This window comes from Carcharhinus amblyrhynchos, chromosome 1 (genome assembly GCF_965287045.1).
Source record: "Carcharhinus amblyrhynchos chromosome 1, sCarAmb.v2.hapA, whole genome shotgun sequence".
NCBI lineage: Eukaryota > Metazoa > Chordata > Chondrichthyes > Carcharhiniformes > Carcharhinidae > Carcharhinus > Carcharhinus amblyrhynchos.
The window spans coordinates 6636990-6650926 of record NC_137324.1 but is presented as its reverse complement, the minus strand read 5'-3'; the positions used below and the strand labels follow the sequence as shown (position 1 = coordinate 6650926).

The 13937-nt window shown below is 48.0% G+C and overlaps 1 protein-coding gene across 1 annotated transcript in view; it reads right to left on the bottom strand.

Annotated features, from left to right (window-relative positions):
- The window catches only part of LOC145348840 (hematopoietically-expressed homeobox protein hhex-like), a 48483-nt gene extending 37665 nt beyond the window's left edge, over positions 1-10818 (bottom strand). The window contains exon 1 of the mRNA XM_080196869.1: positions 10506-10818. Coding sequence (XP_080052995.1) covers positions 10506-10818 — 313 coding nt within the window. The remainder of the gene's footprint in view (positions 1-10505) is intronic.
- Between the last annotated feature and the right edge of the window lie 3119 nt (positions 10819-13937).

Genomic DNA, 13937 nt, shown 5'->3' with positions numbered 1-13937 from the left:
TTCTTGTGCCATAAACTCCTTTGGTTCCAGAGATACCTTCATTTCCAAAAAAAGACCATGAAGGAAAGACAGGTAATTCTGCAATTTTTAATACCAATTATTCAAATATAGCAAGATCAACATTTATATTCCATCTCTAGTTCTCATGAACTGGTGAGAACAATAGATTTCATTTCCTAAACACTGAGAATTGGGGATTTTTGAAAACAATCCAACGGTTTCAGTGCCTTTTTTTGGCACGAAGATTTATTTTCCTTTCCATTTTTCAAAGACGCACATCTTTGAACTATCAAGTGAAATTGGAATGACATTGTCTGGGTTAGCACAGTAAGAAGTCTCACAACACCAGGTCAAAGTTGTGAGACTTCTCACTCTGCTTACCCCATCCAACGCCGGCAACTCCACATCACCATCTGGGTTTGCCCCTGTCAGCATTTGAATGAGAAAAGGTAAGTTTAGGGTTTGAGTTTGGTAGACTGAATTATGATCAAATTCAGGTGTTTAAAATGGTTAAAGGAGGTCCTAAATTAGATAAGAAAGCTGAAAAACACTTGCATTGGTGTAGCATAGTCCCTGACACTTCAGCATGCGCGCGCGCACACACACACACACACACACACACACACACACACACACACACACACACACACACACACACACACACACACACACACGGACTGACAGACAGAGAAGAGAAACAGGGAGAGAGACAGAATAAGACAGAGAAACAGAGATAGTAAAACAGAGACAGACAGAGACAAAGATAAAGACAGACAGAGAGAGACAGAGATAGAGAAGAAGAGAGAGACACACAGACAGAAACACAGTTCCTGCATAACAGGTTGGGGGGCTGAATGGCTTCTCCTATTCCTGTGTAATAGGTTGGGGGGCTGAATGGCCTCCTCCTGTTCCTGCAAAACAGTCTTGGGGGGGCTGAATGGACCACTCCTGTTCCTGCGTAACAGACTGGTGGGGCTGAATGACCTCCTCCTGTTCCTGAATAACAGCCTGGTGGGGCTGAACGACCTCCTCCTGTTCCTGCGTAACAGAATGAGGGGCTGAATGACCTCCTCCTGTTCCTGCGTAACAGACTGGTGGGGCTGAATGACCTCCTCCTGTTCCTGCGTAACAGAATGAGGGGCTGAATGGCCTCCTCCGGTTCCTGAAAAACAGCCTGGTGGGGCCAAATGGCCTCCTTCTGCTCCTACGTAACAGGGTCAATGGCCTCCACCTTTGACCATGCAATAGGAGATGAATGGCCTTCTCCTGACCCTAAATGTGAAGCTGTTATTGCTGTTTGAGGCAGTGACAGGACTTACTGTCTGCATGCTCCGCACTTTCTGCTTGTGCTGCACACCAGCAGTTTGCTATCCCTTCTTCTCTTTGGCTCTTGTTGCTCTTTGCGTCTCCTTCAGCAGCTTTCAACTGAACGATTGCCCAACACCCTGCCAGTCACTCAGGGTGACTTGTGTGTGACTTGTCTCTCCCTGTGCTTAGTTCTGCACTTAGTTCCTCATTTCCCAGTTCACCACAGCACCCTCAAACGACACAGTATTGCTATAATTGCTCATATTCTGCCCAGAGAAAAGGAAATGCCCCCCTATCAACACTCGGCAGCCAGTTACTGACTTTCAAACACTTCCTGTATACTGCGCATTGATGATTGCTGATATCTATATATTTATGTATATTTATGTGAAACAAAATTACCAACCGGAAGAATATTCAAAGCTGCGCTTTGAAAATAGTCTTGAATGATAAATCTTTTTGTGAAAAAGCGCAGCTTTATTTTCTCCCCTCCAGAGACATCCCGCTTACCAGAATTATGGTAAACAAACTAACTTTTCTCAGTAAAGCAAGGAGGAAGGGAGAGGTAGGTAGTGATGTGTGAGCATTGACAGTTAATATTGAGACACATGTACCATCAGATCGCACCACCCGTCTCAGTGTGAAAGAGGAACCAGGCAGTCACTTGAACACCACTGAATGGAAATAGGTGGATTCTGCGGGTTTCGACTGCACACCCTGGACACATTGAGACTACTGAAATCTGGTTTCTTTCTCAGATCAGCAAAGAAAACTTCTGCCACTGGGTTGCGTGGGGCCCTCAATGTTAACACATCTTAGGCAAGCATATTTAATTTAAACTCGCACGGGATGCCAGCTCGTGAAGGGAGTTTGTCAATTGTATGTTTATGGTGTGGGCATTTATATAGTATTTAATGCCCATCCCCAAATGCCTGGAGAGCAGTCTAATACCACTGAGTGGCATGCCAGCAGATTTAAAGTCAACCTTCCATCGTAAGGTCAGAGGTGGGGATGTTCGCCGATGATTGTACAATGTTCAGCACCATTCGCGACTCCTCACATACTGAAGCAGTCCATGTCCAAATGCAACAAGATCTGGACAATATACAGGCTTGGGCTGACAAGCGGCAAGAAACATTCATGCCACACACGTGCCAGGCAATGACCATCTCCAAGAATCTGACCCCAATGCCTCTTGGCATTCAATGGATTTACCACTGCCAAATCGCCCACTATCAATATCCTGTCACCATTGAGCAGAAACTGAACTGGACCAGCTTATAAACTGAACGAAAGCGATCAGAGCCAATATAGCACTGTAGGTCATACAGGCTCAGAATGTTAACTCTGTTTCTCTTACAGATGATGCAAAACCCGCTGAGTTTTTCTTATGTTTTCTGCTTCTGTTTCAGCCACTTAAATACTGTGGCTACAAGAGGCAGGGTGAGAATCCTGAAGCAAGTAACTCACCTCCTGACTCTCCAGCGTCTGCAAGGCACAAGTCAGGAGCGTACTGGAATAATCAGAGAGTTACAGAGAATTCACAGTTCATTTACAGACCATTCAGCTCCAAATCACTGTTTATATTCCTCCCATCTTCATCTCACACCATCGATACATCCTTCTGTTCCTTTCTCCCTCATGTGTTTTTCCAGTTTTCCAATCTCTGATATTAGCTTAGTCTCTACCACTCCCCGGGGAAGTTTCTCCAGAATTCCGGATTGGATTTATTAGGGACTGTTTTACATTGATGCCCTGAATGACTGGATGGGGGCAGTTCCAACAACACTCAAGAAGCTCAACACCATCCAGGACAAAGCAGCCCCGCTTGATTGGCACCCACTCCTCAAACATTCAACAGTCACTGCCTCCACCACCAATGCACAGTGGCAGCCGTGTGTACCATCTACAAGATGCACTGCAGCACTCCAAGACTTCTTCAACAGCATCTTCCAAACCCATGATCTCTGTCACCTGGAAGGACAAGAACAGCAGGTGTATGGGAACACCATCAACTGCATGTTCCCCTCGAACACCATTCCTACTTGGAAATATATCGCCACTCCTTCACTGTCGCTGGGTCAAATTGTGGAACTTCCTCCCAAACAGCAACATGGATGTACCTACACACATAGAGTGAGCGGTTCAGCAGACAGCTCACCACCACCTTCTCAAGGTAGTTAGGGATGGACAATATATGTTGGCCCAGCCAGCAATGCCCACATCCTGTGAAATAATAGCAAATAACCAACTGGTGTGGAGACTGGAAGCACTCATAGATTTAAACAGGGTCAAGAACACTAGGTTACATCCCTCAAAGGTTGTTAGTGGCACAGTTACAGATAATCTATCACGGGTCACATTTACTGAGACCTATGATTTATTTTATACTTTCCATTGATTGGATTTGAACTCACGTTGGATTAATAATCAGTAATAAGATTAAAACAAAACCACATAAATGTACGCTGAATGGAGTGGACTAAATATACAGTGTTAAGTTTTGAGAGATGTTTTACAAAAGATTGTAGAGTCTCAGAATGGGGACAGTACAGAAGGAGGCCATTTGACCCATCCAGTCCATTCCAGCCCTCTGTAGACCAATCCATTCAGTGTCACTCCTTCTCTCCATTCCCATCGCTTTGCTAATATATTTTCCACAAGGACCCATCCAATTTCCTTTTAAAATCCTTGATTTCCACATCCTCCTTGGCACCAAGTTCCAGCTCATTACTGTCCCTTCCATCCCTCACCTCTCCTCCATCACACACCCCCCTCCTCCATCCCACGCTCCCTCCTCCATCCCACGCTCCCTCCTCCATCCCACGCTCCCTCCTCCATCCCACGCTCCCTCCTCCATCCCACGCCCCCTCCTCCATCCCACGCCCCCTCCTCCATCCCACGCCCCCTCCTCCATCCCACGCCCCTCCTCCATCCCACGCTCCCTCCTCCATCTCACGCTCTCTCCTCCATCTAACACTCATAAGAACGTAAGAACATAAGAAATAGGAGCAGGAGTAGGCCATCTAGCCCTTCGAGCCTGCCCCGCCATTCAATAAGATCATGGCTGATCTGTCGTGTCTCAGTTCCACATTCCCGCCCTCTCCCCATAACCCTTAATCCCCTCTCTTATCAAAAACCCATCAACTCGTGTCTTAAAAATATTTAGCGAGGTAGCCTCCACCACTTCAACGGGCAGAGAATTCCAGAGATTCACCACCCTTTGAGTGAAGAAGTTCCTCCTCAACTCCGTTCTAAACCGCTCCCCCTTTATCTTGAGGCTGTGCCCCCTAGTCCTACTATCCTTTCTGAGCGGGAAGAGTCTCTCCACCTCTATCCTATCCATCCCATTCATCATCTTATACGTCTCAATGAGATCTCCCCTCATTCTTCTAAACTCTAACGAGTACAAGCCTAGTTTATTCAGCCTCTCCTCATAGCTCAACCCCCTCCACTCCGGCATCAGCCTAGTAAACCTCCTCTGCACTCCCTCCAAGGCCAAAATATCCTTGCGTAAGTACGGCGACCAAAACTGCACACAGTACTCCAGCTGCGGCCTCACCAATGCCCTATACAGCCGCAGCAAGACCTCCCTACTTTTATATTCAATCCCCCCTCGCTATGAAGGCCAGCATCCCATTCGCCTTCCTGACCACCTGCTGCACCTGCAGGCTGGGTTTTTGCGACTCATGCACAAGGACCCCGAGGTCCCTTTGCACCGTCGCCTGCTGCAGTTTTTCTCCATGTAAGTAGTAGTCCTACTCCCTCCTCCATCTCTTGCCCCCTCCTCCATCTCATAATACCTCCTACATCCCACACTCACTCCTACATCCCACACTCACTCCTACATCTCACATCCTCCCCTCCATCTCACACTCCCGTGTCCATGCCTCACTCCATCCTCCATCCCACACCCCCTCCTCCATCCCACACTCCCTCCTCCATCCCACACTCCCTCCTCCATCCCACACTCCCTCCTCCATCACTCGCTCCCTCCTCCATCCCACGCTCCCTCCTCCATCCCACGCTCCCTCCTCCATCCCACGCTCCCTCCTCCATCCCACGCTCCCTCCTCCATCCCACGCTCCCTCCTCCATCCCACGCTCCCTTCTCCATCCATCACCTCCTTCTCCATCGCAAACTCCCTCCTCCATATCACACTCCCTCCTCCATCCCTCACCCCTTCTCCATCTCATACTCTATCCTCCATGCCACACCCCCTCCTCCATCCCACATCCTCTCCTCCATCCCACATCCCCTCCTCCATCCCACACCCCCTCCTCCATCCCACACCCCCTCCTCCATCTCACACTCCCTCCTCCATCTCACACTCCCTCCTCCATCTCACACTCCCTCCTCCATCTCACACTCCCTCCTCCATCTCACACTCCCTCCTCCATCTCACACTCCCTCCTCCATCTCACACTCCCTCCTCCATCTCACACTCCCTCCTCCATCTCACACTCCCTCCTCCATCTCACACTGCCTCCTCCATCTCACACTCCCTCTTCCATCTCACACTCCCTCCTCCATCTCACACTCCCTCCTCCATCTCACAATCCCTCCTCCATCTCACAATCCCTCCTCCATCTCACAATCCCTCCTCCATCTCACAATCCCTCCTCCATCTCACAATCCCTCCTCCATCCCTCATCCCTCCTCCATGCCACACTCTCTCATCCATCTCACGCTCTCTCCTCCATCCCACACTCCCCTTGATGAAGGAGCAGCGTTCTGAAAGCTTGACTACCAAATAAACCTGTTGGACTTTAACTGGTGTTGTGAGACTTCTTACTGGGCCCACCCCAGTCCAACGCCAGCACCTCCACATCATGACTGTAACACTACTTTCTGCACTCTCTCCTTTCCTTCTCTATGAATGGTATGTTTTATCTGTATGGTGCCCAAGGAACAATACTTTCCACTGTATACCAATACATGTGACAATAATAAATCAAATCATCCCAGGAACTATTCTGGGAAATCTCCTCTGTAACCTCGCAAGGACCTTCCATCCTTCCTAAAGTGGGACACCAGAACTGAACCATAAAGATTCAGCATAATGTCTCTGCTTTAGTACTCAATGAAGCTCAAGATCCCATATGTTTTGCTAACTACTCACTCAATCTGTCCAGCCACCTTCAAAATTCAAAGTATATGAACATAAGAACATAAGAAATAGGAGCAGGAGTAGGCCATCTGGCCCTTCGAGCCTGCCCCGCCATTCAATAAGATCATGGCTGATCTGTCGTGGCTCAGTTCCACTTTCCGGCCCTCTCCCCATAACCCTTAATCCCCTCTCTTATCAAAAACCCATCAACCCGCTTCTTGAAAATATTTAGCGAGGCAGCCTCCACCACTTCAACGGGTAGAGAATTCCAGAGATTCACCACCCTTTGAGTGAAGAAGTTCCTCCTCAACTCCGTTCTAAAACATAAGAACATAAGAAATAGGAGCAGGAGTAGGCCATCTGGCCCTTCGAGCCTGCCCCGCCATTCAATAAGATCATGGCTGATCTGTCGTGGCTCAGTTCCACTTTCCGGCCCTCTCCCCATAACCCTTAATCCCCTCTCTTATCAAAAACCCATCAACCCGCTTCTTGAAAATATTTAGCGAGGCAGCCTCCACCACTTCAACGGGCAGAGAATTCCAGGGATTCACCACCCTTTGAGTGAAGAAGTTCCTCCTCAACTCTGTTCTAAAACGCCCCCCCTTTATCTTGAGGCTGTGCCCCCTAGTCCTACTGTCTTTTTTGAGCGGGAAGAGTCTCTCCACCTCTATCCTATCCATCCCATTCATCATCTTATACGTCTCAATGAGATCTCCCCTCATTCTTCTAAACTCCAACGAGTACAAGCCTAGTTTATTCAGCCTCTCCTCATAGCTCAACCCCCTCAACTCCGGTATCAGCCTAGTAAACCTCCTCTGCACTCCCTCCAAGGCCAAAATATCTTTGCGCAGGTGCGGCGCCCAAAACTGCACACAGTACTCCAGCTGCGGCCTCACCAATGCCCTATACAGCTGCAGCAAGACCTCCCTACTTTTATATTCAATCCCCTTCGCTATGAAGGCCAGCATCCCATTCGCCTTCCTGACCACCTGCTGCACCTGCAAGCTGGGTTTTTGCGACTCATGCACAAGGACCCTGAGGTCCCTCTGCACCGTCGCCTGCTGCAGTTTTTCGCCACGTAAGTAATAGTCCTTCCTACCATTCTTCCTACCAAAGTGGACCACCTCACACTTGCCAACATTAAATTCCATTTGCCATTTCCTGGCCCATTCGCCCAGCCTATCTAGATCCTTCTGCAGACTCTCCACACCCTCCGCACAATTTGCCGTTCCCCCAATCTTGGTGTCATCCGCAAATTTCGACACCCTACACTCGGTTCCCTCCTCCAGATCATCTATATAAATGGTAAAAAGCTGAGGCCCCAGCACCGACCCCTGGGGCACTCCACTAGTCACCATCCGCCAATCCGAATAGCACCCGTTGACCCCCACTCTCTGCCTCCTATTTGACAACCAATCCTCTATCCACGCTAACACCCTACCCCCAACTCCAAGTCCCCTGACCTTCTGCAATAACCTCTTATGAGGTACTTTGTCAAACGCCCCCTCTTTATCTTGAGGCTGTGCCCCCTAGTCCTACTGTCTTTTTTGAGCAGGAAGAGTCTCTCCACCTCTATCCTATCCATCCCATTCATCATCTTATACGTCTCAATGAGATCTCCCCTCATTCTTCTAAACTCCAACGAGTACAAGCCTAGTTTATTCAGCCTCTCCTCATAGCTCAACCCCCTCAACTCCGGAATCAGCCTAGTAAACCTCCTCTGCACTCCCTCCAAGGCCAAAATATCTTTGCGCAGGTGCGGCGCCCATGAAGCCGCAGTCTCTCTGACCCAGCACACTTTAGAACTGTATCATTTCGTTTATATTTCCCCTCCTTATCCCTCTGCCACAATGAACACCCTCCTCTTATACTTTTTCCATTTTAAATTGCATCTGCCACCTGTCTGAGATCATAGAACCCTACAGTGCAGAAAGAGACCCTTCGGCCCATCGAGTCTGCACCGAACACAATCCCACCCAGGCCCTACCCCCATATCCCTTAATATTATACTCACTAATCCCTCTAACCTACGCATCCCTGGACACTAAGGGGCAATTTCTTAGCACGGCCAATCAACCTAACCAGCACATCTTTGGGACTGCGGGAGGAAATTGGAGTACCCGGAGGAAACCCACGCAGACATGAGGAGAATGCACAAACGCCACACAGGCAGTGACCTGAGCCGGGAATCGAACCCAGGACCCTGGAGCTGTGAAGCAGCAGTGCTAACCACTGTGCTGCCATGCCGTACCATGGGGATGAAGGAATGGAACCATTTTGGGAAAGAATTCCAGAGTCTAGCACCTCAGCAGCAGCAGAAGGAATTGGCCACCAGTGTGAGGTCAGAAAATGAGAGGCCCCAGGGTGGCTGAACTGAAGGTGTGTGGATATCTGAGAGGAGTGGGTGGGGCGGGAAGGGGGGTATTACAGAGATAAAGAGGCAGGAGGCCATGGAGGAAGCGGGAAAGGATGAAGAGAATTTCAAAATGGGGGCACTGTCGCACCTGAAGCCAATGTCAATCGGGGTTCTATAGTGAGAGTAGTGCAGGTAAGCAGAGTTGGGGTAGATCAGTTATACTGGCAGCAGACTCAAGAGGCCATTCAGCCCATCGTGCTGGTGCTGGCTCCGGCTCCTCTGCTCTTCCTGCTTCACTCATCCAATCTTGCCCTTTTCTTGCCCTATTTACCCAATTCCCTTTTGAGGGTGAATACTGAATCAGCTTCCACCCTATCTCCGGGCAGCATGTTTCAGATTATAAGAAAAAAAAACACCCTTAAAAATCACTTAGCCTGCCATATCTTTGTAATAAATGTAAATTGTCCAGAATAGGCCTGAAGGGCTGAGTGGTGCTCCTATTCCCTTTATCGGTATATTTAACTCCTATATATATGTATAACAATTCATGGAAAGAAGTATTTTGGTTGATATAATTGAATAACAATGAAATACTTGTTGAATCAAATTATTTAACTCACCCCAGTCCCCAACACCATTTTGAGAGATGCAAAAAGAAAGGAACAAACATTGTTTTTTTTAATTTATAAGTGAGTTGGGCACAGCCTGAAAGGAAGCAGATTCAGTAGGAAACCCCAGAAGTGAATTAGATCAATACTGAGTGTGGGGAGAGTGCACAGGGAGTAGACTAATGGGATAGCTCTTTGGCTACGGCCCGAATGGCCTCCCGTGTGTGTTGCATTGTGAAGGGAGCCTCAGCCACAGAGAGGGCTGGGTGGTCGAGACAGGAGTCATTCAAATATTCAGTGGCAATGAGTGAGCCGGACTGGCAATCGAGAAACACACACATTGGGGCGGTGACCCAAACTTATAAATTGTTGAATTTGTTATACAAGTAGAGGGTCAGAGATTTCCACTGTCTGCAGGAGAGATAGCCTGGAATCCACCAAACTGGCAGCCACACACACACATAAACAGCTCCTTTCTCCAATCTAGGGAAAGCTATGTGCCCCATCCCAAAAATTACTCAACAGCTGAAAAACGGAATTGTATTTACATTTCTTGAAGGAAACAAATACAACCCTAAAAAGTTTACAAACCAAGTGCCCTTGTTGAAAGCGGAACAACAATTTGTGTCTTTCTTTTAACAAAACAAACCTTCGCAAATTAACAATATTTTACAGGCTGCTGTCACTGTGTGTTTGTATAGCGATCAAAGAATGTTTCTCAATCGTTTGCACAATTCTCGCTCCAAATCTAATTGACAAACATATTCTGTCTTTGATGCAAAAATAATCTCACTCATCGTTTAGCAAATAAATGTTTATAAAGTTCAGAGCCCGCACATTTGTCACTTTCGCAATCCTCAGAGACTTGAACATTTTACACCTTTAACTTGCTCTTAAATTCTGCCTCATTCCCTCAACCTCACACTCTGTCCCATTCAACATGCTCTTATTCTGATCTTATAGTGTTTCCCCATCTCAAGATTTGACCACTAATCTTATTTGTAATTTATCAATCTCGTTATTATCTTTTATCTGTATTTTTAACCCTTGTTCACCTTATATTTCTGTCACCTATGTTCCTCTCCCCCTGTTCTGTACTTAACCCTCCCACACACACACTTACCCAGGGGGAGAGGTCTGTAGATGGGATGCTGAGGTTCGGCAGCTGTCGGGTTGTAGAGAGCCAGATGTTCGGGGAGGAGTGGACTCCGGTACAGGTGAGGCAGCGCTGGGAAGAAGCTCTCCGGGTAAAGCCCGCACCTGAAACCGGGCGGCAGCGGGTAGAGTGCCGCCGGGAGGGAGGTGCACAGGGCGGCCTGGCGACGGGGAGCGGCGGCGCCCCGGCTCAGAATGTCCTCGATGTAAAACGGCGTGGGGTGAATGGGTGTGGGGGCGTGGAGGGAGCTCTGGAGGGCCGGGGGGCTGTGGAATTGCATTGCAATCTCCAGAATAAAACTTCAAGCAACAGGGATAACACACACACACAAAGTAGCCAACTTGTGAACTGGGGGCTGGACTCAGTAACTCACTCAGTCTCAGCCCAGTTACTTTGCAAACACTACATAAACAGGGCGGGGACTACTGGCCAGAGAGAACTATCAGGGAACCTCATTGCCCAGAATAACTCAGCCATTCGGCCCATTGAATCCTGCCAGCTCTTTGAGAGACAGCTGGGGTCAATTGTCCAGATACCCACATTACCCCCTACTAAACATTCCCCTAATATCACCTCGAGAAAATTAAAAAGCTTAGATTGAAAATTCTGCATTCTTTGAGTATATTCTTTGAGTAAAACTCCAACAGCACTCAAGAAGCTTGGCACCATCCCACTTGCTTGGCACCCCATCCATCACCTTCAACATTCATTCCTTCCACCACCTACAGGCTGAATAAACTAGGCTTGTACTCGCTAGAGTTTAGAAGAATGAGGGGAGATCTCATTGAGACATATAAGATGATGAATGGGATGGATAGGATAGAGGTGGAGAGGCTCTTCCCACTCAGAAAGGACAGTAGGACTAGAGGGCACAGCCTCAAGATAAGGGGGGGGGGGGGCGGTTTAGAACGGAGTTGAGGAGGAACTTCTTCACTCAAAGGGTGGTGAATCTCTGGAATTCTCTACCCGTTGAAGTGGTGGAGGCTGCCTCGCTAAATATATTTAAGACGTGGGTTGATAGGTTTTTGATAGGCAAGAGGATTAAGGGTTATGGGGAGAAAGCGGGAAAGTGGAACTGAGCCACGACAGATCAGCCATGATCTTATTGAATGGCGGGGCAGGCTCGAGGGGCTAGATGGCCTACTCCTGCTCCTATTTCTTATGTTCTTATGTTCTTATCTGTGTGTACCATCTACAAGATGCACTTCAGCAACTCACCAAGATTCCGTAGGCAGCACCTTCCAAACCCATTACCACTTCCATCTGTTGTTGTTCGTCTGTCGTCATCGATGAGGACCTCGACACCATTAGTCATTTTGAGGCTGGTTGCGGTGTGTCTGAAGATGACTGATCAGAGCCAGTTCAGGCACAGAATGTCCTGGCACATATCGGACAGACTTGTGTAGACATTGTAGTTGTTGTGCTGGTGACTCTGGACTTGTGCGGCTCGTGCTTAAGTTGTGCTTTAGCATTGCATCTTGCTTCGTAAGCTTGACAGCCCTTGTGGATGAGGCAGCACCAGGTAGGACGGTGCCAGCGTTTCCCAAGTTGTCGTATCTATGTCAAGCGACTTCAGGGAGGCCTTGAGTGTGTCTTTACAATGCATCTCCTGCCCTCCATGCAAGCGTCTTCTAGCAGAGAGTCCCCCAAAAAAGAGCTTGTCTGACATACAGATGACATGACCTGCCCACCAGGCCTGCGCTCTCATCAGCAGTGTGTGGACTGATGGTAGACTTGCTCCAGAGAGAACTTCAGTGTCTGGTACTTTGTCTTGCCATCTGATGCATAATATTCTACAAAGACAAGTCATGTGGAAATGATTGAGCTGTCTTGCATGCCTTCGATACACAGTCCACATTTCACCATTTCCATCCAATACCTGGGAACGTCATCACCTGCAAGGTCCCCTCCAAGTCACTCACCATCCTGATTTGGAAATATATTGGCTGTTCCTTCACAGTCACTGGATCAAAATCCTGGAACCCCTCCCTAACAGCACTGTGGCTGTACCCACACCACAGGGCTACTTGGGATGGGTAATGAAAGCTGACCAGCCAGTGACACCCATGTTCTATGAATTAATTAAAAACAAACATTTTGGCAGAATTCATTATCAAGGGGAGGTAGAACATAGAGCATTACAGCGCAGTACAGGCCCTTCGGCCCTCGATGTTGCGCCGACCAGTGGAACCAATCTAATGACCCTCTAACCTAAACTATTCCAATGTTATCCATATGTCTATCCACTGACCATTTGAATGCCCTAAAAGCTGACGAGTCCACAACTGCTGCAGGCAGGGCATTCCAAGACCATACTACCCTCTGAGTAGGGGTTTTATTTGATTTGATTGAGTATCACTCTCGAGGGAGCACTGCCTTTCTCTGGGGATCCTGCCTGCAGTGGTTTCAGTGCTCAGTATGTGGGCGGCCTCTGTAATAAAACATCTTCCTAATGTGGAACCAGCTATCAGCCATGGGCAGAGTCAGAAGGGCCTTGAGTTTAAATTCCTCTTCAGATGATTGAGCACAAAAGCTAGGATGAGATTTCAATGGGGAACTGGCTGAGTGTCTTCTGGATTGAAATAGCCTTCTCCAAGGGATCTAGAAGACCCCATAGTATTACCTTGAAGAAAAGCAGACAAGGTACATATCTCTCAGTAGCCACTAACAGAGATGACCTGGGTAATTATCATTTTGCTATGTGTGGGAACATGCTGTGTTTCCTACATTGCAACACTGATGATACTTCAACTGTATTTCATTTGCTGAAAATTGCTTTGAGACATAGAACATAGAACATAGAACACTACAGCACAAACAGGCCCTTCGGCCCACGAGTTGCGCCGATCACATCAACACCTACCAACCTACAGACCTATCTATAACCCTCAATCTCATTAAACCCCATATACTCATCCAGAAGTCTTTTAAAAGACCCCAGCGAGTTCGCCTCCACCACCACTGACGGCAGCCGATTCCATTCACTCACCACCCTCTGAGTGAAAAACTTACCCCTAACATCACTTCTGAACTTCCCTCCCTGCACCTTAAATCTGTGTCCTCTCGTAGCAACCATTTCAACCCGGGGAAATAGCCTCTGAGAGTCCACCCTATCTATTCCTCTCAACATTTTGTAAACTTCTATCAGGTCGCCTCTCAACCTTCGTCTCTCCAGGGAGAAGAGTCCCAGCTCCCTCAACCTAACTTCATAAGGCATGCCTCCCAGTCCAGGCAACATCCTTGTAAATCTCCTCTGTACCCTCTCAATAGCTTCTACATCTTTCCTATAGTGAGGCGACCAGACCTGCGCACAATACTCTAAATGAGGCCTGACAAGGGTCTTATAAAGACCCTTGAGACGCCCTGAGGTTTGTGTGGCACTGTATGTTTTTTCAACCA